General features: G+C 45.5%; 1 protein-coding gene across 1 annotated transcript; it reads left to right on the top strand.

Moving 5' to 3' along the window:
- On the top strand, positions 1 to 25,113 carry emc2 (ER membrane protein complex subunit 2). The gene is made up of 11 exons (XM_084472220.1): positions 1 to 50; positions 1,258 to 1,371; positions 6,271 to 6,335; positions 7,062 to 7,147; positions 9,292 to 9,349; positions 14,263 to 14,348; positions 14,498 to 14,557; positions 17,681 to 17,762; positions 18,340 to 18,450; positions 20,489 to 20,593; positions 24,388 to 25,113. Exons 1-11 carry the CDS (start codon positions 11 to 13, stop codon positions 24,472 to 24,474), a joined length of 894 nt encoding a protein of 297 aa, XP_084328346.1. The 5' UTR covers positions 1 to 10; the 3' UTR covers positions 24,475 to 25,113.
- The last annotated feature ends 1,947 nt before the right edge of the window (positions 25,114 to 27,060 follow it).

Here is a 27,060-nt window from a genome sequence, read left to right on the forward strand (position 1 = left end):
TCTCGGAAAGATGGCGTCGGTATCAGAGCTTTACGATGTGGGCTGGGAAGGTAACAGGATACATTGGCTTTATTCATACAAGACATGCATGACTGTCAATAAATTCATAATTTGTAGTCAAAGCATGCAGTAATCTCTTAGTTTGGTGTGGAAATGACAACTACAGGAAGAACGCAGCTTCTTCATATGACCTGCAAGCTAGCGCTAGTGTTGTGCTAGGCTAAACAGCTGATCTCATCCGAGCTTCGTTAGTGTAATTATGTTGTATGTATCGTGCTATACGTGATCGGGGTGTCACGGCAATCTTTAGTATCTTATAGTTTGTGTTACATACAACAAAACGTGATGTTGTGAGCACGATAGTTGGATGGAGCGTCGGTTAGCTTCAGAGGGTTAGCATGTTAGCTCACCGAGAGAATGGATACTATAACGCATCATCATGTAAGAAGCTTGGTGAACAAGTATTATAACGAGTCAGGAATCGTTGAATCGTATTTGCTCCCTTTAGTAAATACAATTGATAGTGAATGAATTCCATGAGAGCTGTACGTCGCTTCGTGTGACCATACACTGTCAAGTCCACATCGACCATTAATGTCATGTCTAGATTATGAGAGGATCCTGAAATATAGCGTTACCCCGACACGCAATTTCCGGTCACTTATGTCCAATGAGCTGTGTACCCCAATTAAGAGTCCCTTGAGCGAAAATATGACAAGAATAACTGATAACAATAATAATAGAAACAACAAATATATGGAGTTTTTAGAACAATTGTGACCTCCAAAGTCACATTTGACTCGCCGCTGAATGTTTGCCACTGAGATTAGAACGGCTGGGAACGAGGTTAGATGTCTTCATATGATAGGGTTTCCAAAAACACCCTATTTTATATGCTCATACAGGATGTACCAATTGTATAACAAAAGTAGCAGAAACACCAGCCGTAACAGAATGTAAACCAATAACAAGCATAAGGAATCTAATGAGAACATTGATCATTCTATAATAACTCATAACATTTTGTATTTGGTTCTTGATAATTCACTTACACTTTTTGTAATCTTTAGTAACTAAAAGTAATGCTATGTATAGTAAATTGTAGTTGGCATGGTTTCCAATTCATGTGGGATTATGCATTTGTGTCCATTAGATGTAGGCTAACAGTTTTTTGGATAGAAATGGCAAGTCAAAAACACATTATCCTATCCAACAATATTTAGAAGAATGACTGAAGCCCTTTCCTGTCGTTCACAGAGATGAGAGACAAGCTTCGTAAATGGAGAGAAGATAACTGTCGAAATAGTGAACAAATCGTGGATGTTGGTGAAGAGCTCATCAGCGACCACGGATCTAAACTGGGAGACGACAGTAAGTCCTTCTAAAGTTTAAACGATGCATGCATTGGCCCAACTAAAGAGAACTATACCATTTTGATTAAATACATGGCTGCTTCCGTGTACAATACTTTTCATTATTAATCATTAATGCGGGCCACACAGTATGTGTACCACTGACTACACATTTACACATATTAAAATATGTCAGCCACAATTAGGGTGCATTACAAATGTAATAAAAAAGACTGAATCGTTTTCAGGCAGTGAATAATTCAATAGGGGTTTATTGAGAAAGTAATACTCGCAGTGGATATTAAATAACCACAAGATGACCTGAAGTTAAAATCATAGAAAAACAATCAAGACTAATATGATTTACTCTGGGCTCATCTGTGCATATGCATAACACATGCTGACGGCTCTACAAGAGAAGAGTTTGTACTGGCTTTTTGTTTTGTGGTAGCTAGTCTTACTGGCGGGGTTATTCTTTTCAAACACAATCCAATGCAAACATTCTTAAAATAACTAAAATCATACTTTCTTTATACAAGTCTAGATTGTTTCATTGCTTTTCAATGCTACACGATGCATTAACTTACAGTGAGTCGGCTATTGTTGTACTTGCATGCAAAACAAAATGACATTATCAAAATATCTTTCTTCTGGCATACATTGGTTCTGAGTGGCATGAGGGTATGCCAAGCATCTCATTTATACAAATAATGATGAATGTCTTTCAAATGTCTCCACACATCTTGGCCTCCATATTTATCTTGCAGGCATGTAGTCAGTGTTTCCTTGTGTAAACATATCAAACCTGGGCCTAGATTTCCATTATAACGACTACCCTGTAAAAATGCCTCACGCACACTTGTTATGATTCATAAAGTCCTCATACAGAGACAAATATACAGTTAACACGCAGTGGTTTTATTTTCAGCAGCTTTTCAACTGGCTGTGAAACAAGATGGCAATTGAAACGGGTTGGAATAATAAAAAATATAAAATATTGAGCAATGCGTGTGTTTCTGGCCTAATCGGTTTCCCTGGTGGCGCATGGTTTGCTTTTTAATAAGAGCGCACGTCCATTCAAGAGATTTTCTGACTTCACTGTCAAAACGAGCTTTTCTGATTTTTCTTATTAATCCAATTATTTGGCTTTAGTGGTCGGGCCATTAGTCAATGCTGTTATACTAGCCGACTGAGTGAGTGAACGTTTTATTTCTAACCACCATGCGGAACATGAGACGTGGGGCTGGTTAATGAGGGAATCCACCAAGGTCTGCTACAAACGTACAATATATATATTGGATGATGAATAGCATTGATGAAGTTATGTTTATTGGATTGAACTGAAGATAAACATTATACAATACAAGCACATTAATCAAATTAATGATTTTTTTGCTTCCAAATCAGTATGGCTGTAGTCAACCAAATAAAATATTGGCAGACTGAAATTCTACCAAATAGATTAAAAAAACGCCCATAAAAAAGATTGCCAATATTTCAAGGTGATATGTACAAACTCAAAGCCTATCGAGCATTTAACAAAAAAGATGTCTTTAGATGATCTGCCTACGTTCTTTTATTTACTTTACACTGTGCATACTTTTTTGTTGTCTTTTTTTAACCAAAGGCTGCCAAACCGACGGCTTCTTTGGTATCAATTAGGGATGCACCAATACCATTTTTTTACAAACAGATACTGATACTTTTATTTGTGTACTTGCCGATACCGAGTACCGATACCGATATTTTCTAGATTTGGTCTCTATGAAAGAAGTGCAATTAATTTGAAGGCAGATTTTATTTTCTCCTCTGAAGATTATGTCAAGCCTTTAGTAAGGCTATACAAAATGAACAGAAGGCTATTCCAAGCCAAAAATAAACAGAGCTTTCTGGTTTAAACAAAAAAGCCTTCAAAGACAAAATGCCATCACATTAGACAAAATGTAAATAAATATAACCAGATGAAGCCAATAACAACAAAAAGAAATCACAAAAAGTGAGCAGAACTAAGTTTACTTCACGATGGCAGCCGCCATGAGTAACGTAACCGCTAGTGAGGAGGACATTGTTTCTGATTTATTATCTACGCCGTTTTCTAGGTTAACTTTTAATAAAAAGTTGGAGTTAGTCTGAACAGGAACACCCACACCAGAGCTAAAATTGGTTCAGAAAACCAAAACTTTTGAAAGGCATTGCAACTCCAACTATACGCAATACCTGAGGATGACGGGATCAACCAAGGAGCAAAAGTAAATTAAATTAAAAGCAAAGTATCAGTCACCATCAACCACTTCATCCAAAAGGACAGGAGGATGGACTTTGTTTTCAAGTAATGCGATCATCAAAGGGTAAGTTATTTAAAAACGTATAGGCCGCGGTGCCAACTGATTTTATTCTGGCCGCCTCTGCCACTGTTTTGTGTATGTTAATGTTTATTTGGGAAAACGGTCATTGTGCAGAATTACCAGTCAATCTGTAAATTTACCAACTCAGCGTTCATTATGCACGGTAAATGTGCATAACATTTCATGCAATGCTGTGCACGCTGTATCATGACAGCGCGCACACAGCAGTGTCAGACTTCAGAACCATGGACAGTGAGAAACCGCAGCGACTGTGTGTGTCCGGCATGGGTGGAGTCCACGGACCCGCTCCCGAGGGGGACACGGATCAGCGTTTTGCTGTGTGTGTCGCTCCTTTCCCAGGGCTAGAGTTAGGCTGTGTGTGGTTGTGTGTGTCCGGCGTGGCTGGAATCCACGGACCCGCTCCCGAGGGGGACACGGATCAGCGTTTCGCTGTTTCGTTGTTTCGTTTTTGTGTCGTTCCTTTCCCAGGGCTCGAGTTTTGCCTCGATCAACGTTACCGTATGTCAACAATAGACGCTCACTCATTGAACTTTTTATTTTATTTTATTTCCCATCATAACCTTTCCCGGGAATCAGGAAATAGTCTTGATCAGATTCAGATTACTGACATAGTGGTATTGGTGCGTGGTATCGGCAATTAAAAAACAAGTATGAGTATTTTAATGAAGTATCAGCCCGATACTTGTATCGGTATCGGTGCATCCCTAGTATCAATTAGTTTGGAGCCGAGTAAATGTTCAGTAAATTAGGACTGGCAGGCTTCCTTATAGGGGCGTTAAAATTTAAAAAACCAGGTTGTATGGACCTCCCTGTTTTATAAAACCCTATTATTATTATTATTATTATTAGGTGCTAAGCACAAAGTGCGAGGCAACCTATTGTAATTGTTAGTTTTATTATTATTATTAGGTGCCAAGCACAAAGTGTGCGAAGGCAACTTATTGTAATTCTCAATGTTTTTATTATTTTTATTCCGCCGCATTTGCTTACCCAGCCTAAACCGCTCGCACGCTTTTTATGCAATTTACCACACTTGTAGAGGTTGACCTTAAGATTAGCAGACAGCAAATATTACACTGATTGGCCCAAAGGTGGCGCTTTACCAACTGCCCAAAAATGCTAACTTTGCACAAGCATAACTCGCAACCGGTTTGACCTACACTCATGAAACTTTGCACACACATGCATATACACATGCTGAAAAAATATGCCTCAAGTACCTATGACTTCCGGGTGGTCCGATTTTCCGCCATTTTGAATTTTGTTAACAGTAAAAATGCCTAACGATCCCATATCATCTATGGACCATTATCTTCAATCTGACCAAAGGATTAGTCTGTAAATTCAATTTTAAAGCTCCCATGAGCCATTGAGTTCTAAAACGGGCGTGGTTTAAACCGTGAAAATAGTTAATTGCTCATGTCAACATCAAGTTGGACTCCTATGATGTTGACCCCAATACAAAAGTTGTTCAGAATCAAATTCTGAACAAGATAAACTGAACATATTTTCAAATAGGGCGTGGCTTCGAAATGGGCGTGGCCTGTCACTAAAATCATCACAGTTCATAGACCCAATGTTTGATTTGAGCGGGACTGACTTAGTGGCTGTTGGGGCCCAAAGTTCCAACTGCTCAAGTAAAATGTAGTCGGCAAAACAACATGGCCGCCAGAGGCTCAAAATCATAAAAAATCGTCAAAATTTAACTTAACGTCAAAAGGCAGGGTTAACTTAACCCAATCATCATCAAACTTGGGATAGTCAAAGGTACATGGGTCAAGATGAAACTGTCCAAATTGTATCTAAATCAGCCTAAAGTTGGCGCTATTGCAACAGTCCAGAAATGCAAAAAATGGTTTATTGGTCGGTAGGGTTAGTGTTAGGTTTGATGGTTTATTAGTCGGTAGGGTTAGGGTTAGGTTTGATGGTTTATTGGTCGGTAGGGTCGTATTGGTCGGCTCAGGCTTGGCACCTTAAACGCTGCTTGCAGCTTTAATTATTATTATTACAGAAACAACAGAGCCTTCAATATAATTGATCATAATTGTTCTTTGTAACATAGTCCCAATTCCAAAAATGTAAACCATCATTCTGCATGTCTCCCTCCCGCCCCCCAAAGTAATGGATGAAGAAGTGCTTCTTTCCCGAAAGTAACACCAGCGATTGTCAGACCAATGATAATTTGGTCAAACAAGTGCATGTCAAACAACGGATTTACCAACTGACCAGAACTTGACAGCCCTACAAATTTAGAATGGAAAGATATGTATACAGGTTATTTTACCTTGAAGAAAATATGAAATTGATGAATAGAGAAAATTGACTTTCAGTTGGAGGGTTGCTAGTTTAATTCTTCGTTCATGCTTTGATCAAGTGTCAGCTCTCTTGTCGAGGTTGGTTATGGTATTGTATTGTTGACACCGCCGCGTGTCTGTCAATGCAGCAGACAATGATGAAATCCACTTCCCAGAACACAGCTTTATAAATGCAGTCCATTTACCCTTCACTAACTCCATGGTTTTCTATTTTCTCTTTGCATTTTCTCTGTCTAGTTTGGATTATTTACGAGCAGGTGATGATTGCAGCGCTGGACTGCAGTCGGGACGACTTGGCCATGGTACGTCTAGCAGTCATCCACCGGATCAGGGACATTATACGTTACGTTTTAGACTCAAATCATACTATTGTTTGATATAAACTCCACACAATTTAAAAGGCTTCGAAATTCTCTCAACAATACACTTCTTCTCTACAATTATGGTAACGGTTTCACTTAATCAGCATTGGTTTTCTGAGATCAGTTCTCCATCGCATCTGTCTGGCTGCCAGAGTGAAAACAGGAGGACCAGATGTCAGCTGCCTGATGGGGCTGAAGAAGGCGATCCCTTGAGTAGACTTTACACTTCACTCGGCCCAAGACAGTGCATGACAATAACCATGCCTCCCCTCTCTCACGAATATGTGCAAAACATGGGGATTCTGTAAGAAAACAACCAGAAACCTGGTGAGCAGAGTGCTGCCTCCCACTTTCTATCGTAGCGGCAGAGCCAGCTGGCCCTCACGGGGTAGCATGCCAGCAGTACATTAGCCCACTGCTGTCTCTGTCCGCGATGTTAACCTCTCCTCACACTGCATGTGAACGAGGAGGTGAAAAACCCTGTGTGTCTGTTTTCTGATACGTAATGCATGGGGGCCGCTCCAGCGCATTGCGCTGTTTTTTTTTTTATGCCATGACAATGGTTCCGGCAAGTACCATTGTGCTAAGTGGGGGGGCAAATTTAGTGGAGGATGAAGTAAGCTGCAGCCAACTATAATTGCCCGTTCTGTGCCCACATCCTTGCAGACCTGTCTACAGGAACTGAGGAAGCAGTTTCCAGATAGCCACAGAGTGAAGCGATTATCGGGTATGCGGCTGGAAGCTTTGGAAAGGTAAGCATCGTAGGCCGAGAGCAAACCAAATGTGGAAAGATGGCGTGGGGACACAGCAGCACGCCCTCGGAATTGTATGCATAACAGTTTGGGAAGGCTGGAGGACACGGCTCTGTGAGCAGATGCTAAGTGGTAAAACGTAATGTGTGTTTGTGTGTGAGAGAGGGAGGGGGAGGGAGAGAGAGAGGGAGGGAGGGAGAGAGGGAGGGAGAGAGAGAGGGAGAGAGGGAGAGAGGGAGAGAGGGAGAGAGAGAGAGGGAGAGAGGGAGAGAGAGAGAGAGAGAGAGAGAGAGAGAGAGAGAGAGAGAGAGAGAGAGAGAGAGAGAGAGAGAGAGAGAGAGAGAGAGAGAGAGAGAGAGAGAGAGAGAGAGAGAGAGAGAGAGAGAGAGAGAGAGAGAGAGAGAGAGAGAGAGAGAGAATGTGGTAGGGTGTGTTATGATTTGGATCACCCGCAATTGCTTTGGAGGGAAAAAAAAGGGTTCAGGACCAAGCAAGGGTTGAGTCCTGGGTAGTCCTGTGGCCTTTTAGCCTTAGTGAGGGATTCCCGGGAAGGAAGTGGTCAGACCCCACTGTTATTCTGGGGGTCCCTCAATCTTTGCTTGCTCTTTTATTTCTTAACCTCTCTCTATTGCTCTCTCACTCTGTTGTTTTTTTTCCCTATCTTTCCCTCTCCCTCTTCCTTACACTTTGTGTTTTTTTAAATCGTATTTATATTTTGGTCGGTGCTGTGAGCGCGTCCTTTTAGCCTGCTTAGATTTGGGTATGTCACCGCAATCAGACCTTTTCCCCCCCCCTCCCTTACTTAACCGTTTTATTTTTAAATCTTCGATTCATAAAAAAGGAAAGCGTAGTGTATGAGCGAGGAAGATAAACAGAGATATTTTGGTCATGACCGAGCTGAGGTAAGGCCAATTCAAGCTGTTGACCGCCTCTCACACATTCCCAGTGTGGATCGCGGTTGCTGGTTTATCGGTAATGTCAGACTCTGTGTGATAAATATGAGCGGGCGCTTTGCCGTTGTCAAATAAAATAAACGCCATGCTGGAATCTAATTGTCAGCAGGCGTGGAGTTCAACGTGAATGACACTGCTTCAAACATCCCGGCTTATTCCTCGTGGCCTGCTGACACACACACACACACACACACACACACACACACACACACACACACACACACACACACACACACACACACACACACACACACACACACACAGAGTCCTTAAGTAAATAAAGCAAATCGAAGTGGCTCAGGAGTGGTTGCCTGGTGCCATCTGAAATCTCCCAGAGTGTGTCTGAGTAATAAAGTGATTGTGAGGGTTCAGGGCAGCACTGGATGTAGAGCCTGTTCGCCACTAATAGGAACCAGAGTAGCTTCTGTCTTTTGAAGGTTGTGGGTGGGGCCAGTTTTGATCCTAGAAACCCAGCCTAGACTCCTAAAAGTATCAGTGCTGCTGATTGCCCCAATAAGAAAAATAAGAAGTTGTTTTTTAAGTTATCCCTCAGTTCCTAATCAGAAAAGACAAGTCAAGTGCACATCGACTGCACCGCCCAGATTCTTGTACCATGTGATTGGATGTTTACAGCTCATAATTCCAGCCTAAATCATTATACACATCCATGTGGTCCCGCACTGATGCTTTGGGACAAAATGTTAGATTCCAGTTGCTTATAAGGATCATATGTGTAAAGGAAGTGGGGTTTTCCTTGGAGTCGAAGCGCAGACACCCAAACAACCCCCACCCACTGGACTGATGTAAAACAAGAGAGATTTCAATTGTTTAAAGGTGAACCCAAGGTGGACACAATCAAAGGAGAATACAATCTGCAGGGCCTGTGTGCTTTGTTCATATTGATTTCATGACTCATGGTGAGGTGATATAAGCACCTCACTGGGTCCTGCCGCTCCAGCAGCAAGTTAAAGTTTAATGAGTGTTTATTTCTCTCTTTGGAACGCTGCTGGTCTCTGCCCGGCCTCAGCGTAATCACAGGGATAATATGCAGTGCCGTACGGAGAAACCCGATTGCCCTGAACTCTTGTTTTGATTTCCCATTCTACCTCGCTTTCCCTGACTGGTAACTCTTGATTACAAAAAAAAGTAAAACCTTTCCTTCTTTTGATTTTTTTTTTTTCTTCTGTCAAGGTACGACGAGGCCACCAAGTACTATGAGGCAATTCTGCAAGACGACCCCACGAACACGGTGAGAACGGGGCTGGAAAATGGTGCACTTCACAGATGGCTCAGTAGTTCATTTGGTTTGCCTGTGTGGTTCCTTCCGACCTTCCTTGGCGGGCCTAGAGGTTGCCAAAGCCAGTTTTCCTTTTTTTGGCCTCAGGGCGTGAGTTGGCTGAAGTTGAACTTCCCCATGGCCCTCCTTGACCTCTGCCACTGCACTGGTGCTCGCTCTCTCACCCGCATGCCTGAGAAGTGTTTAGGGCCGAGGGGAGGGGGTGTGACGGGGGTGATTCACCTTCTGAGTCAACATCGGACTGAGGCTGTGTAACTTAAACAGTCTTAATAAAGAATGGCCTGCCTTTTGAAGACTGTGATTTACTAGTCGGAGCCTTATTAACAGGTCCATGCCCCTGGCCCCTACCTCCCCCGATTTTGTCTACCGTCCCCCGGCCAAAACTTTTCTACGCAGGTGAATGGCAGCGGGATCATTAGCCTGTAACTCTTAACAGCATATTTTTTAAGTATTGTCATGGTTTTCTGTGTTTTTATTAACCTGCATCTCTTAAAGTAAGTTATGATCAACAATAAACGTTGCTGTAAAGTGCCATTGGAGTAGATCAGTCAACGAATGCAGGTGCTCCTAACACATTAAAGAGTGAATGGCAATAAAAGGAATAATCTAGCATCAGGTAAAGAAAGATTTATGAAATAATACTACCTTAAAGAAATTTAGGGAAAAAATGAAGCGAACAGAGATAAAATAACACTGTCCTTCTCGTTAAAGTCCTGTGAAAACATGTACGTTTTTAGGTTCTTATTACAGAAAGTTCTTATTACAGAAAAATCCCACGGGACCATCTTGCATGCATTGAGGCCAACAAAGGAGTCATATGTTCTCCCTCTCTTAAACCTCTGCCAGAGGCGAGGTGCAGAGGTCCGAACAAATTGTGTGGGGATTCTTTTAGCCGACTGGTTAAAAAGACCATCACATTGGACAAAATAATCCAATATACTTGAGATAAAATCACGGATGCACTCCTCGGCTATCTGGTTGTATTATCATAGTTTGGCTAGTTTTGTATAGTACAATAACAGTGACCAGGTCAACGTGGTGAACAGGACTTCACTTAAACCAGAGTCTTGGATTACGCCAAGACCTTTTACTTTTGCCTGCTTTCCAGAGTCAGATTCCATGCGCTGGTAAAAAGAGTACGCTTTAAGATTGGGCATCTCTGTGGTTGCCTTGTTTGATCTTAAGAAGTTGTTTTTGATTTAATTGAATGTTTTAATAGGGCCTCTCAAAAGTAACCACATTATTATTTAATTTGGCTTTTTTTTTAAGACATAATCGTACTTGTCCAACACATGGACTTGCTTTGGGAATATCGAGTCTCTTTTTTTTTTTTTCTATGGGTAAAGTGCTTGGATATTTGTTCTTTGGATGCCATGTGAAGATTCCCCAGTTCATTGACTATCTGTTTTAAACAAATGGAAGTCTTGCTTACAAAGTCAATAAACCTCACCTTGCTCCGATGCACTCCCCCCTCCTCCCCTGTGCTATGGCGTAAAGAGAATACCCCCCTCATTTTCATAATCTCTCCTTGTGGCTTACAACAGCTGCCATATCCCTAATGCCCCTTCTGTGTCAGTCTCACCTTTACTTCGGCCATGACTGTCTGTATGTTTATTTTACCCTGATGTTGCTGTTGGAGCTGATGAATCCTATTGCCAATCTGGTTTATTTACTTTCATGAGCTATAGCTCTGTAGTCATTTTTCAATTACAAGCTTTAGAGAAGTATACTTTGTTGAGCATTTAGCTTTTATAAGATACAGGTAAACGAGTCGTAGGATTTTAGAGAGCTACATGGATTCAATATTAACTATATGTATATTTTAATCACTTTACACATATTTACACACCTTACGCATGCTTTTCCTAACATGGAACAACTTGGATAACAACTTGGCAACAGCAGGTTGATAATGATTGAGGGTCTTGTGGATTCAAATACAGTGATGCTGATAGACTTTTAAAGTATCCTAATCTACAGGAAAGGGTTAGTCACATGAAGGTCACCGCTGCCATGGAAATTGTTGTTGCTATCTGAAGAAGGCCCAGGATGTTGGAGTCCACACTACCCAGTGGAACACCCCGGGAAAGGGAGTGGACCGTTTTACTTTTCAATCCAACCTGCACAACCATTTTCCCACAGTCACACTGGGTGTAGTTTTGGAGCACTGAACCCAAAGTCATCCTTGATCACCTGTCCCCGAGTGAGGGATATCTCCGGGTGGGTTCTCCAACATGTTCTTCAGTCCGGGCTAGAGATCGGCCCGAGTAAAGGCGGAAAATTGGCGACCGCAAGGAAGACTTGCGAGGCATCCCAGCATGAGCAGCAGAGATTGGAAACTGAGTTGTTGTAATTACAGGCTGTGGAATAGATGTGGTACCCATTAACCAAAATTGTTGAATCAACAAAAATTGTTCAAGGATTCTTTGCCATGGCGGTGTCCAAAAAATGTTTCAAACTTGTAGCCCTTCCATTCCTTGCTATGTTCCAGTACCTACAGCAATGATCTGGAGAATGTCTCGTCTGTCTCCGAGTAAATGCATTTCTTTCTTGCATTACTTATGCTTTTGTTCCGTGGAGCATTTTCAATATCTTTTTCCAAACATCCAACTGACTCAAATCATTGAGTTCATATTTGAATTCTAACCCTGTCATTTCAACCTAATTGGTTTGTGTACAAAGCCAGTGTTTCTCAAACAAGACATTTGTGGTCTGAAAATATCCCACTGCGGTTGATTTGTAGGATTATATAATGTGAATTATTTGGTGCCAATCAAGTCAGTGTTTGCAGGGGTCAGGTGCTCTCAAATGTCTTGGAAGAAACGGGTCTTCTCTTTGAGAATAATTCAACACCGTTGTTGTAGAAGATTATTGACGATATGGCCAATAGTTGTACTTCTCCAGTAGACTGTGTGTCTCGGCAGACCTCAGCCATGCAGTCATGCTGTGATGCTGTGTTACTTTATACAGAACATTTGGCCTGTAGGCCGTACAGTCATTTTTGGATGTGTTACTTTATACAGAGCATGTAGGCTGACAGTCATGTTGTGATGCCGTGTTACTATATAGATAACATTTGGCTTATAGGCCGTACAGTCAATGGGGATGCAAATATCCACCCTTTTTCTTTTAAGGAGAATTAAAATAATAAAGTCCCTGACAACAGTAGGGCGAGATCCATTGCCAGGTTTTTCTGGATCATTAGTTAGGAGAAAGGAGGAGGGCGCGAGAGAGGAGCGGTTTGGAACTGCTCCGTGTTTAATAAAGTGCCGTGCGACTCTCTGGCCTACCAACTTCCATATGTTGTTTCTTTGAACCCCAAGTCTTCTTTGGTTTCCAATCTCAGTGCTGGTGAGAAACGGGTGGAGTGACGGTGGGAGGGGTGCACAAGTGTGAAAATCGACATTCAACAGGACTGTTCTCCTAGACTGCTTTCCAGCGCCTTTTCCAGTAATGGACAGGGAAAGAGGCCAAATGCTTATAATTTAGTCAAAAATTTGCCTGAAAACCATAGTTGAACATTGAATCTTATGAATGTAATGCACCCCACGCTAAATGTGTCATGTGTTTTACACTCTGATGTTTGAGTTGAGTGAGTAATTGTTTGACCTTTCAATGTTCCCCATTGCTTTTTAACCGCACAGCATATTCAACTAATTATCTCTTCTAAATTGACTGCAGACCACCCTCTAGTATCCACTCCTCTCCTCTCATCTTCTTAACAACCTTGCACATTTCTTTAAACATTTTAACGAAGAGACCCTAATCCTTGATGATTGAAGTCCTATTAGCCCTGTTACGACAGGCTCTGTGTGGCCCTTTCCCATAGGAGAGCTGCGGGTAGCAAGCCCAGCCCAACCTGCGCTCAGTGAAGGCAAAGGTCCCGGTGCCCCTCTGCAGGTCCCTGTTCCACTTGTGATGAATCAAAGCGGATTTCTTGTGACTTCGGTGTCAGGAGTCCCAGATTTACAGCCCCCTAGACATGACTCATACGTAGCCCTCCATGGCTTTGGTTACGTGTGTGTGTGTGTGAGAGAGAGAGAGAGCGAGAGAGCGAGAGAGAGAGAGAGAGAGCGAGAGAGAGAGAGAGACTCACTCCATCAAGTGCCAGTCCATAAATAAAATGAGCTGTGGCAGGGGCCGTCCACTGCTAATGGAGAAGCTGCATCTTTAGCTTTTCAGGCACTACTGTGGGGAAGGGGATGGGGGGGGTGTCTGGAAAAGTTTGTTGGAGCAGCCGTAATACGCAAGATCCTCGATCAGATTGATGAGAATCTAATCCGCCTTAGGTCACTTGCAACATCAAACGAAACGGAAAGCAATTTTGAGTCAGATGGAAGTTGGGGCAGAGGCAATTCCAAATGCATGCAGGGCACGCAAGCAATGGGTCCAGAATAGAATCAAGTAATTTTTTTTCCCATAAATGAATCCCATTTCGACTCTGCTGCTAAGCCTACTTCTATCTTCCCAAGCATTGAGTCGTATGTTTGCGTATCTATGCTACCGTTCCCATACCCTTCAGCCATGGCCATTAACTATCCCGAAGGATTTGCTGGTGTGGGCTGATATTTAATTGCCAGCAACTATATTAATTGACTTGCCATCGCTGACGATAAACAGTGACGGCCCACTCCCTTCTCGCACAGAGAGATGCCCACATGCATGCACGCACACACAAAGTGTAATCTAAATCACTATTTCACCGTGTTTTCATAAAATGCTACCCGTTTTTACCATCTAATGTTGGGTAGATTATGAGACACTATAAAAATGTCCTTGGCATCGCTGTGGTAGATCCTGCACTCACCCCCAGGAAAAAGCCATGCAGGGATTCTATAATGCGTTGTGTTTGTGCCCATCGCCAGGCGGCCAGAAAACGCAAAATCTCCATCCTTAAGGCCCAAGGGAAGCCTGCCGAAGCCATCCGTGAGCTCAATGAGTACCTGGAGCAGTAAGTGTGACCGTAAAAACTGCCTTTCTGTTTGATCATGCCGACTCGGTCCAACCAAAACCCTGTCCAACACTAATCAATCCTTATCACATTGTTTTAGACGTTCATTCAAGAGTCAATGCATCATCCATTGTTATGTTGTGTTGCAGGTTTGTTGGGGACCAGGAAGCGTGGCATGAACTCTCTGAACTCTACATCAACGAACACGAGTAAGGCACCGTTTCCACATAAAAAAATACACATATAGAAACAAACATGGAGGAGCATGAAACAGGACGAACGTCCTGCCACAGTCTGAGGCAGAACAAGCAGAAAAGCAAATCTCAAGTTGAAAGAGTCTTTAGTGTGCGAATATGTGAAGCTCATTCTGGACAGCCTCTTGATGACCGCTTCCGAGTTGGGCTTCTCAGTATAACGCTACATTGTGTGTGTGGATGTATGGCGCTCCGTCTGAGCAGCGGTTTATCCTGATCTCCGTGTCCGAGTGAGGGTGAAGTTCAGTATAATCCCACGGTGTGTGGCGCCTTTAATATACAACATTGCTCATTATAACGCTCATACTCATTTGTGATACTAAAAAAGTATCACAAATTTGCCATGGGACGTAACACGCCTCCCTCCTTCCTAGAACACTCTCCCTTAACATCCCTTTTTTTTTTTTGCACATGTAGTGTTTGAATTCACAATAACAACGGACAAGCTGAGTTACGCCAAGTTCTTGTTTATTGGATGTCTGTTGAGGCTGAAAAGCGCATGTCTTCATCGGCAGTCAGTCTACCTGGCCTGATGGCTTGATCTGAACAATCCCAACAATGACAAGTCGGTCGATGCCCAACTGTTCGACGGCTCTGAATGGGAGCCCTTGCAGTGTTTTGTCACATCGTGTAATAGGATTTCGACCCTTAAGCCCTCCTCTCCCCTGCATACGGGATCCAGAGGAGATCTCCGCACCCCTGCTGATATCTGTGTTGCCAGGGTGAATCGTTCAGGGATTGTCACCTTTAATCCCTCCCAACCCCCTTAATTATCTGGGGTTTAGAAGGCAGTGAAGCATCATCCCCAGTCAAATTGTGCACGTTTGACGTGTGTGTGTGAGAGAGCGAATGTGTGTTCACGCTGGCTTTATGGTTGCCCCGGTGTGGAGGTGGTGGTGGCTGGAATGTTCAGCGCGGTGAGAAGGCTACTTATTGGATGTTTCAGGCTTTTGTCCGCTGGGCTTTATTGCTGTAGCAGCCAGAGGAAATCCAGGGGTGAGGCGATTATCTCCCAGCTTAGCCCAACATGTCTAATATCACACCATTCACTCCCACGGGCCCTTATCTACGGGCGTGTCAATTTCTTTTCATTGTTTTCTTTATTTTGGGTTACAAACTCCCTTTTTTCCCTCCTCCACTTCCGGACAGCATGGTATTATCACCTCTTTTCCACAATGGTCGAGTAGGCTTGTGTGTGTTTGAGAGAGGGAGAAGGAGACGGGAGTTGAAGAGAGGGAGTGGCTGCTGTTTAATTCCCAGGAGAAGGTGGTGACATTTTTTTTGTTGACCCCGCCAGGGAAAACACGGAGCTGATGGAGGAGTGAGGAAGAGAAATAAACTCTTGCATGCGCATGGCTCTCTGGGAGCTCGATGATAAACAAAGCGCTCTCTGTCTCTGGACAGCCATTGTTGGGGTTCCCGCCAGGCGTCAGCACTAACACATTAAGACCGTAATTAATAGCCACAAAGCCTGCCTCTCTCAAAACAATCCACATGCCAGTGATGTTTAGACTGTCTCTTTGCCATCGCTGCACGCAACTGGCGAGTTTCTGCCGCATGTGTCTTGCAGAATTAGCCGCGGAGACTAGTTATTTGAAAAAATATATAAAGCAATTTGCAGGCTCAATAGACAGTTTTGTCTCTGCATGCCTTGCCCATCAGTTTTTTTTTTTTGGACCTGCAGACAGTTTGGTCGTTGTTTAGCAAAGGCCCACCCCTTTCTACTTACCAAGGAATCGGGGGGATTCTCACAGTTAGACGTGCAGACCATTTCTTCCTTCTCATGCACCATTAAAAAATAAAAAAGCTCCAGACAAGGCTTTGAGAGTAGAACGAAAACAGTGGGTTTTCAAGGGCTCAGAACAAGGGTAGGCTAGGTTAGGGCTCTGGCTAATGGCTGATGCAACTGGCACTGTTGTAGGCTGGGGCCACGGCACAGGCACATCTGAAAGTCTTTATGTGGAGGAAGTGGTAATTGTAAGCAGCCCCCATCCTTCCAAAGGCCCCTCCTCACCAGGAACGACCCCTCCTGATTTCCCTCATTGTTCCCACCTTCTTTCTTCTTGAATGCCGCCAATGTTTTGAACTTAGCATTCTTTACATGCTATGATTGGTCCTTCATATCTTGGCCAGCAGCTCTTGGGCTTGTTTGCGTCACAGCATTTATCTTCCTCTCTCGCTCCCAATGCAATTACTATAAATTATCTATCCTGATCCGTAGTTGTGAAGCAGGCACTATTTTTCTCTCTCCCGCTCCACCCTGATAAAGTGCAGAATCACACAGAGTTGGCCAGCCATAACCACTTTTAGAAAAAAAATCACATGACAAGGCATTGGATGAAGTGAAATGCTATGAAAAAAATGAGATGCAGTGAAATGGGATACCCTCCTCTCCTTCTGATTTGTTTGGTCGCGTTTGCACGGGGTCGTGCGCGGCCGTGCGTCAGATCTTTGGAGTGGCAGCTGGATTAAGCGTGAGGTCAACAGCTCAGCAAGTTTGTGGAGGAGTGATCTCATCCGGGCGGGCAGGGACGACGTGCCAGCCCCTCGCTGTAGCGCTGACCTCAGGAGGACAGTTAACTACACATTAAAGGCTGAAAATGCACACAGACGGACAAGATTGATCCTCACTGCCTGCTCGCCTCCTCCCTCCCCCTCCCATCCTCCCTTTCGCCTATAACGTTCCCCTCTTCGGCCTCCCTCCGGAAAAGGAGAGGGAGAACCAAAAGCTCACTAGATCGGCGGTGACCTACGCCAGCTGTCTGGCTCAGGACGGCCTTTCGGTAGGCCTGTTAACACATTTAACATCCCGGCAGAGGAGGGAAACCTCACCAGAGTGTCGTAGTGCAAAGCCCAAGGCCCTCGCGGAGCGGCGAACCGCCATTAATGCAGCCTTTTTTTTTTCCCTGCACATTTATTCCTGTGGATTTATGGGGGGGACCAGACCTCCCGCTTCACGGTTGAAAACCACCTCTGAAGCATCACTCTGTTGACGGCCGAAAGATGACGCATCCACAGCTGTATCAATCTGACACCTGTTTTTCTTTCCTTTTTTTTTTCCCGCCGCCGTCTCCATAGCTACGGAAAGGCGGCGTTCTGCCTGGAGGAGCTGATGATGACCAATCCACACAATCACTTGTACTGCGAGCAGTACGCTGAGGTAGGTTTACTCTTCCCCCACCACCATGTCTGTCTGTCCATCATCAGGTAGGCTAACCCCTGCTTTGCGTCGTCTCCGGCGTCACGGCAACTCACCGTTATACGCGAGCGCCACGGGACGTTTATTTTTACACTGAAAGCAATGATGTCATCATTTACGAGGGAATGTGGCGGGTCGACGCTAGTGTTCGTCATCGAGAGTTGAAGCACAGCTATTTTGTTTTGGTTCGACCGAGCCATCGGCCTCACCGCTGGAGTACCCTCCATTAATTATTACGGCCGAGTTTCCCAGGCGAACCAAGACGTTGACTCATTAGCCACGACACTAACGGCTGAGGGGTAACTGTGAAATGTGAACGAGGCCCTTTCGGTCGGATCGCTCTTTCCTCCGTGACCCCCAACAGCGGCCCGGCCGCCTTCGCCTCATTTAAACGTCCCCGGGACGACGTTTATGTGTTTTCTTTTTAATGTGCTTTTTTTTTTTTTTTTTTTTTTTTAAACACATTCAGACGTCATGCTGTCATTTTGTTAGCTTCCCCTCAAGTCTCATTGCAGCCCTTTAACGCCTTCTCACACAGGTGAAGTACACCCAGGGGGGTCTGGACAACCTGGAGCTGTCTAGGAAGTATTTTGCCCAGGCACTGAGGCTGAACAACAGAAACATGAGGGCGTTGTTCGGACTCTACATGGTGAGTAGCCGTTCCTCGCGTGGGCGATTTTGAGGGCAAAGAGAAGCGAGAGCAAAGAAATGAGAAAAATGCAAATCAAAGTTTCAAAAAATGTGGTGCTGCAGCTGGAGAACCCTCCTTCTGACTGTGGTTTGTCAAGGCTCCTGAGGTGGGTGGGATGGTGTGTGTCTGTTTGTCTGTGTGTTAGTGTGGTGACGGGGGGCGTAGAAATGTCTCTCAGACAGGTCAACCTACTGCTGACTCAGGCTAAACTTGAAGTCTACCCTTGTATATTCGTCTATTTTAGTAATAAGATCCATATAAATGAATGGGAGGGGGGTAGCAAGTTAATGAGGGAAAGGAGTTCCACTACTGCTAGTGTTCTGACATTGGCAAATTAAGCAGCCAGATGCCTTTTTTTGGGGGGGGGGGGAATTTGTCTGCGTAAATGGTCCTTTCATCTGTATATTTGTTTAAACAGGATGTTGTCCATTAGCACCAATACATCATGTGTAAGTGAGCCCTGACATAAAAACACAAATGGAGTGTGTGTGTGTGTGTGGGGGGGAGGCGATGTTCCTTTGTGTGTGTGGGTGTGTGTGGGTGGGTGGGTTTGCGTGTGTGGGTGTGTTGGTTTTATGTGGACCGGGGTGGGCAGCAGCAGCGCCCCGACACACACACAGACCCACAGTGTTTCCTCTCTGCGGGTCCTGGGATCCTTCAGCTCGTCCAAACACCTCACGCCAAGACAGGCCCATAACACGGGCCCTTCTGAAAGCACTTATGATGCTTATAGGTGTAGGCAGCGTGTGCAGGAGGACCACGGCGAGGCAAAGCAGAAACATACTGTGGTCCTGTTCACAATCACGCTCGTCCGGAGACAGAGTAGGCCTCCGCGCTAACCCAAACTCCCCCACCCCACCCCCGCCGCCCTGACAAGTCCTCTGCCGACACATCTGGTCTTTAGCGGAGGGGTTCAGGTACGAGTTGAGTCTCTGGCCGCCGAACGTTCGTTCCGTCTTGATTGCGCTTCGCTGGCCGTTAGCCTCCGCGGCGCGCCGCAGCCCCTGACAGGTGCTCAGGAGTTCAGCGGAGGGACAGCCGGCGTTTCCCCACCGCCCCGCTGAGAAGAATATATATAACATAACGGCCCCCATTTATCGTTGTCACAATACGGGAGAAGGGCAGGGCTACCGGGCGGTTGACTTGACTCTGTGTATGACAACACACCTGGGCGGGGCCTGGTCACCCACATTCCCGGGGATTTCCCTGTGTCGTCACCGACCACGGTCGCCATCGGAGGGATAGCCCGTCTCTCCCCGGGCATGGCGCATGTTGTTTTACTGCAACGTTAATAGAAAGGGAAAAAACAAAAGCTGGGACGGAAGGCAGTACCAGGTCGATTTATGTCGAGTTAAGTTTTCAGCACGTTGCGAGGGAGGTCTTTGAAGCGTGGGCCCGCTAAGCCCTCTATGGTTTTGGCTGCGGGGAGGATGGCAGCAACATGGGAAAGACATGGGATTTGTGGTTCTCGAGGGGAGCGCGCAGGCCAGCCAGAGAGCATGATTCACACGCCGCTCTTCCCGCCGCAAGCCGGCCTGCCCCCTCCTCCTCCTCCTCTGGCTTTTTATATATATATTTTTTTTTTTCATATTTTTGCGAAGACATGCTAGGCCCTTTTCATCGCCAGGAGTCCAAAGTGTCAGAACAATTAGGGGTTCCTTTCAGTGACACAACACATCAGGCGACGCTGGAACCAGAAAAGAGGGGCTGGAGGTTTTTACATACAGGGCCATTGTAACGCTCACTTTTTCCCCCTCCTTGTCAACACTATTTTCTGCTTTCTGCTCGCGTGTTGTAGGGCTTCGCTTTTTCCTGACATTGTGCCACGGTGACTGGTGAGGTGGTACACGGGGCCCCCGGCCATGCCCATTTATCTCCATTTCCCCCCTCTCACTTTGATCCTGAGAGAACATCTTCGTTTTATAACCGTCCCACTTGACTCCTCTTTTATGTCCCCCCCCCCCCCCCCTCCCCCCTGCCCCTCCTTCCCTTCCAGTCGGCGAGCCACATCGCTGCCAGCCCCAAAGTCGGTGCCAAGGTGAAAAAGGACAACATCAAGTACGCCGCCTGGGCCGCCAATCAAATTAACCGAGCCTATAAGGTGAGTCGAGGGGGGCCAACTCTCGTCCATCACACTTGATGCGAGGGAGCACCCGGTTCCTGCTTTACGACCCCTGTCATCCTCCTGTCTCTGCACCCCATAACCCTTTGGCTGTTCCAAGTCTCCCGAGTCCCTCTGTATTTGCTACTCTGTGGTGTTGCATGTTTGAAGCACAGACGCATGGTCAATTCTGTTATCGTCCTTCTGCTCGCTCTCTACACGGCCAAGCTTGTTCCATTAGCCTCTCATTGCGTGTAAATATGATTTTATAAAAAATAATTCAGCTCCACATACATTTCCCCCCGAAAGTCTTGGAAAGAACCGGGACTCTTAAGACTTAGGTTTGCGCCAACCAGCACCAGCACCACCACCACCAGCAGCACCACACGGCCCGGTTTATCTCCTCCCTGCACGCTGAGGAGACTGACAGCTTAGCCTGCGTGATCCGATGGCCCTCCGAGCACACTGGGAGCAGCTGCATGAGAGGCTCCACGCCACAAATGAATCACGCTAATCTGAAGACAGCTTTTGTAAAATCAGACGGCATAATGTGGGGAGCACGCGCGGCGGGGGTGGGGGTTTGGGAGTCAGTACACGGGCTCAGATGGTATCACTGAAGTCTCTGTTGCCACGGCAGCGTATGTATTAATAAACACTGAACAGAAATCCGTGTCGCGGAGATGCGCTCCGACAGTTTAAACTCTGGGCTCCCATACAGCGAGTGGCTCCCCACTGTGACAGCAGAGTCCATATGTCACCACGCTCAGCGCTCCCCTCCGCCTCCTGGGGAGATAACAGGCGGCTCTCCGCCACAACACACACGCACACAAGCACACGCACACACACACGCACACACACAGTTTTGAGAGGAGTGTAAAGGATCCTGTAGATATGTGACTTTAGATGCTTGTTGACTTGTCTTCAACAAGCCACACAGCCTCTTGGTCATGGAGCTGTTGTCCTGCAGTAAATCTTTAGTGTAAGGGGAGGATCTGCTCCCATATCAATGATGACACCCACTTCCATCCACCAGGGATCTATACTAACCCACTGAGTTTGTGGTGGTGCCAATGTGCGCATGCAGGTGTGCCTGATTGCTGTGGGGGTATTTAGATGGAGGGATGGAGAGATGACAAGGTGTAAAGGCAGTCTCCATCTCCACCCAGCCCACACCTCCCTTAGATAAAGGGCAGGCCAACCTGTGTGCCCAGGTCCCCCTTCGGTGGGCCCCGGTTCCCCAGCCCGGCTGGCTGCTGTTGGGCCAGTGCTGGCTGATTGATGGGCCCCTTTTTAAAAGGTTGCATGTGTCAGTCGTCCACTTTTATGACTTTGTGCTGTACCGGTTGCTGGTAATTTCTCTGCGAGAGAAAGAGTTGGGCCGGGACGAAAGACATCACATGGAGGTCATAGCTGAGGAAGGCTCCAACAAAAACAAATAATAAAAATGTAATTTTATATAAAAATGTAATAAAGAAATATGATGAATCTGACGAGGCTCGTTGATGGGTAAAAATAATACAGATTAAAGATGTGTGGTTGGGCTCGAGAAGGTGTGTCCGATAGCCAGAGAGAGAGGGAGAGCCAGAGAGGGAGAGAGAGAGAGAGAGAGAGCCAGAGAGAGAGGGAGAGCCAGAGAGGGAGAGAGAGAGAGCCAGAGAGAGAGAGCCAGAGAGAGGAGGGGGTTGTGGCGCGGTACTGCCCCACTGCCCCTGCTCGCCGACCAGATCTCCCCATTAGCTCCTCCGTCGCGGACCATACCCCCCACCCCCCCTCCTCCTCGCCACCACCTCCTCCACCCCCACTATCATCGTGGTGTTATCATCAGAGCTCTCTAAATAGACGTGTGCGCTGTCTGGGTCGCTCCCATGAGCGGTGCAGGACTTAATGTGGCGGTCTCACCTCAGGCCGAGGAGATAATTGACTACCGGGCCCGAGGTAGTGGAGCATTAGCACCACGTTGGAACAAACTGATGGCTGTGACCGCACCGTCCCCGTCCCCCCCCCCCCTCCCCACACACACACACACACACACACACACACACACACACACACACACACACACACACACACGATCCAAAATGCCACGAATATCGGTATGGATGACTCACACTTTGAAATTACATAGCCCAGTACACCTTGGCCTAGAGTTTCATTTTTTGTGTGCAACGTTTCAGTTTGGCAACCTAAAAAATGTAAAGGGAAGGGGGGGAAGTAGAAAGCTTTGTATGAACCTGTATGCATGCTGATCTTGATAATTACTTCATCTTGATAATTACTTATTTACCATAAAGCTTAGAATTTAGCCTTCTTTTTTTGTGGTGTCCAAAAACCAGAAAAATGTACTGTAAATCTGCTGTTCTGGAAGGATGGCAAATATGGTTTTGGTTGTGTGTGTGTGTGTGTTGCAGTATGTGGTGCTCCAGAGCCATGCATAATGATACTGCCTGCACCCAGCTCGTAGAGCACTGTCCCACATCTCTCCCCCAGTGTCCACTCTGTCGCTGGGTCCACACTTGGTCCACGGCAGCAGATGTTGCTTGTCTGTGCACATACACAAACACCCCTTTCTCCCTGGATCAAAGGACTTGGCTTAATATGTGTGGCCTGATTGGCTGTTTGAACACCAATTCTTTAGTGAGTGCAGGATTTCAGATTTCAAATAGTTAAAACCACAATAGGGCTTTCCCTTTGGAAAAATATATTGGATGCGACAGAAATTCCAGAGGTTATTTTTTGGTAACCATTTTGACATTTGTTTTTCCTTAGAAATTTTTGGTTAATAATACAATAGAGGAATGGGTCCTTGAACAACGGGGAGCAGAAGGCAAGCAGACAGACTACCAAATATTGTGTTTTTCTACTGCTCCACTCTCATTGTTTTGTTGTTATTCATCGCCAACATCGCCTTGATATCCGCTGGCTAGCGCCTTGGTGTAGATTTAATCTATCGAAATCCACATATGTTCTAGTGTCGGATACATCCGATCATGCAGAACTGAATCTGGACTCCACCCCACTAGTGGCTACGGTACTAGACTCCGTAGGCCCTGGGTTCATATTCAGCGTCCCTGCAGGCATCTTTATGCCCCGACCCCAACCTGCAAGACGCGTCCTAAATTACTCATGATCACATTGTGCAATGAAAATATAGAACGTATAGCACAGTGCGATAAACTCTGCTTTCCACCTTACAAGACGCCCAGCGTGAACTTCGTTCAGGTAGACATCCAGATACGCAAACACACACGCGCATGCACACATGCACGTGCGCAGAGACACACACACACACACACTTCTCTTAATATCAAAAATGGCGCTTATGTAACCGTTAAGGAAAGAGCTCAGGAGTGCAGAGGCAACTCTGCGTTGCCTGTTCTGTGCAGCCGTCCTGAGTCCACGTCTTGAACACTGCTGGGTCTGTGTGTCTCCAGCGTGCTTGGCTCTTAGCGCTGGCCCTGCTGCTGCTTCTAGCGGTACAGTGTCTGAATTGGAAGAGATGTTTTCTGCTTTGGCTTTTTAGTCAAGCGTGGTTTGGGTGAATGAGGTTATCTGTGTGTGTGTGTGTGTGTGTGTGTGTGTGTGTGTGTGTGTGTGTGTGTGTGTGTGTGTGTGTGTGTGTGTGTGTGTGTGTGTGTGTGTGTGTGTGTGTGTGTGTGTGTGTGTGTGCGCCCCCCCCCCACACACACACTTGGCTGAGAGACAAAATGAACTGATGTTTCTCTTTTCCTTTCCCTACCACCACTGCCCTATCCACCCCCCTCCCCTCCCCACACCCTTCTCATCCTGTCTTACAGCTGGCCGGCCGCGGCACCAAGGAGAACAAATGTTCCGTGAAAGCTGTGGAGGAGATGCTGGAGTCCATGCAGATCACCATGTCTTAAGACACCCCTCGTTCACGTCACTCCTGCCCACCCACCCACCACCCCTATTCCACACAGACACGTTAACACAAACACACACACACCCGCACACCACGCAGACACACTGAGCAACAATGGGTCGCCTTGCATCACATCGCGACCGCAGCCAGCTCTCGGTACTGGCCTGAAGTCGGTACTTCAGCTCAGGTTGCTGTCCTTGATAACGATGCCAATTAGAGGACGTTGATTCAGTGTCGAGGGCGTGTTCGGCCACGCTTGATTAATATCTAAAAAGTGACCAAACGTGTTCTGAATTAGTTTTGTACGATTAACTCAACTTACAACAATGTGATTTTTTTTTTTTTTGTGTGTGTGTGTTTTTCTTTGTCCTCTCCCAAGTACTGCTGTGCTTCTGAACTTCTGAACTTCTGAACCCACAATGTAGTATAGGTTATTTGATTAGTTAATGTTCTGGTGTCCAGGTGTGGACACACTATGTTCTACACATGTGAAATAGATGGATAATATAGGCTGTAAATGGTATTTATAAAAAAGAGAAAAAATAACAATCTTGAGGCACCACCGGTACTCTGAGGTCGTCTAACTGTCTGTAAATTAAACATTTTTATCTGAATAAAACATTTTCTTTTTTCCTGTCAAGTATAGATCTCTTATTAACAAATTGCATCCAGAAAAGCCTCCAGTAGTTCATTGTCTTTCCAGGTCTGTTCTTGGTACTGTTGCATCCTCTGGTTCAGACTAACAGTGACAACCAGTCCTACTAAGTTGCATAGGAGAGGCCCTGGCAGGGAGGCGGCCTCGCATCCAAGAAGGATATCCCGTTGTACATGTTACCACAAGGACACTTAGTTGGATGGACTACTAACAATGATGGAACCCCCCCCCCCCGCTCTCATTTTGGTTCGTGCTTCTTAGAAAATGCCTCCAGAAATGTGAAAGTGTCTTTTCAATGATCTTGGAACATTTCTAATGGCAGAGGAATAGAAAGAAACATTATTCCGGTTGAAGACAGCTCTGGTTTGCCATGCTACAAGCATAGCACAGTGAATTACTGAGATGGGGAATTACTGTTGATCCAAACGTCCAACAACTACAGTTCTCTCTCACCCATGAAGGGTCATCTGGTACTTCCATTTCTTTTGTTTATGAAATTGTGGAGCAATTGTCTCATAATTTCACTCTTGACACAGATGGAAAATTTAGGGCAGATTTTATGATCTCTTGGACAGCGTTAAAATTTAAGAGGTCATAAGCTCATAGCAGTGAGTTGGAATTCCCATTTTTGCCTGTTTTTTTTTAATGTCTGTTGGCCTTGGTCACTACATGAATGTTCCATGTTTGATTTTCCTCACCAATTTTGCGGAACCAATGAAAGCGATGGGATGTCAGAGTTTAACTATCTGAGTTATATTATCTGGTTATATTATTTTACATGATAAAGCTAAAGCTCAATGAAGCTTTTGAAGGGGTACAAGATGAAGAAGATGGCTCCTTTGTGGACCGTTGTGGTTCCCAGGCAACTAGTGCTGTACTTTGAGGGGGGCAGGAAAGAGTCGTTGGAGACCTGTAAAAAGGGGAAATGGAGATTGTCAATCAGTTTGATGGTACCACTGATCATAACTTGGGGAGCTGACATAAAGTGCTACTCACACTAAGGCAATAGTGCCATCTATGGTCTAGATGGAGAACTCGTGAGATGAAACAGCTTTAAATATGACTTTTCAAACTTGATTGACGCCAAGTCATTGTAGGGACTCGAATCTGTCCGTTATTCTAAAACCCCCAAAAAAGATCTATGGCCATCTAAACATGCCCTTTCATACTGAATTTCAAACCGCAGACCAGTTTACAACCTACAAGTATGTATACAACAGCTGAATTACTGTTGCTTTGGAACGGGACACCAAGCAGCCCATCCAACCCCACCCCCTTCTTTAAGCATGCTCATATCCCATCCTCTACATCTGCCTCTACTGGACACGGCAGTCCACTCCTACCCTTGTAAGATGAACAGGGGAAACTTCTCATTAGTTGGGTTTTTGGGGGAGTTCATCCATTGGTTCCCTGTAATTCCACAGTGTGTTCCTCCTGGAGAGAAGTCTCTTGTCTCTGTTTACTGTGAAGCTGCCCTGCACACTGATAGGGGTGGCCTGGTCATCTACAACAGCTGGTTGATGTCTGTGACGATAATCAGATCACAAAGTGACATGGTCAGGCCATCGACCTCGGCTGACTTCTGCATCTGTATCGGGATGCAGAGATCGTTAGTGGCCCCTGGTCCTGCTCAATGATAAATGCATTATGCATTGAATTTCATCCCTTATTTTGATGGTTCTTTTCCCCACAACGGCGTCAGTAGCTTTACATATGAGAATTGTCAGGCGACTGGAGGTTGGGGAGTAATTGGTTTATGATTCAAAGAAAGTGGGTTCAAGTGGTGCTCTGCCGCAGGGCATTTTCCATGGGTCGAGCAAGAGAGGGGAAGAGAGGCGTTGGCCAACGAAGCCCGCTAGAGAGTTCAGGGCGAAGATGGAAGAAGTAATGACGGAGAGCGATGAGGCAACCGAGGTACAAACGAAGGAGGCA

This window comes from Micromesistius poutassou, assembly GCF_964030765.1.
Source record: "Micromesistius poutassou genome assembly, chromosome: 8".
Lineage (NCBI taxonomy): Eukaryota > Metazoa > Chordata > Actinopteri > Gadiformes > Gadidae > Micromesistius > Micromesistius poutassou.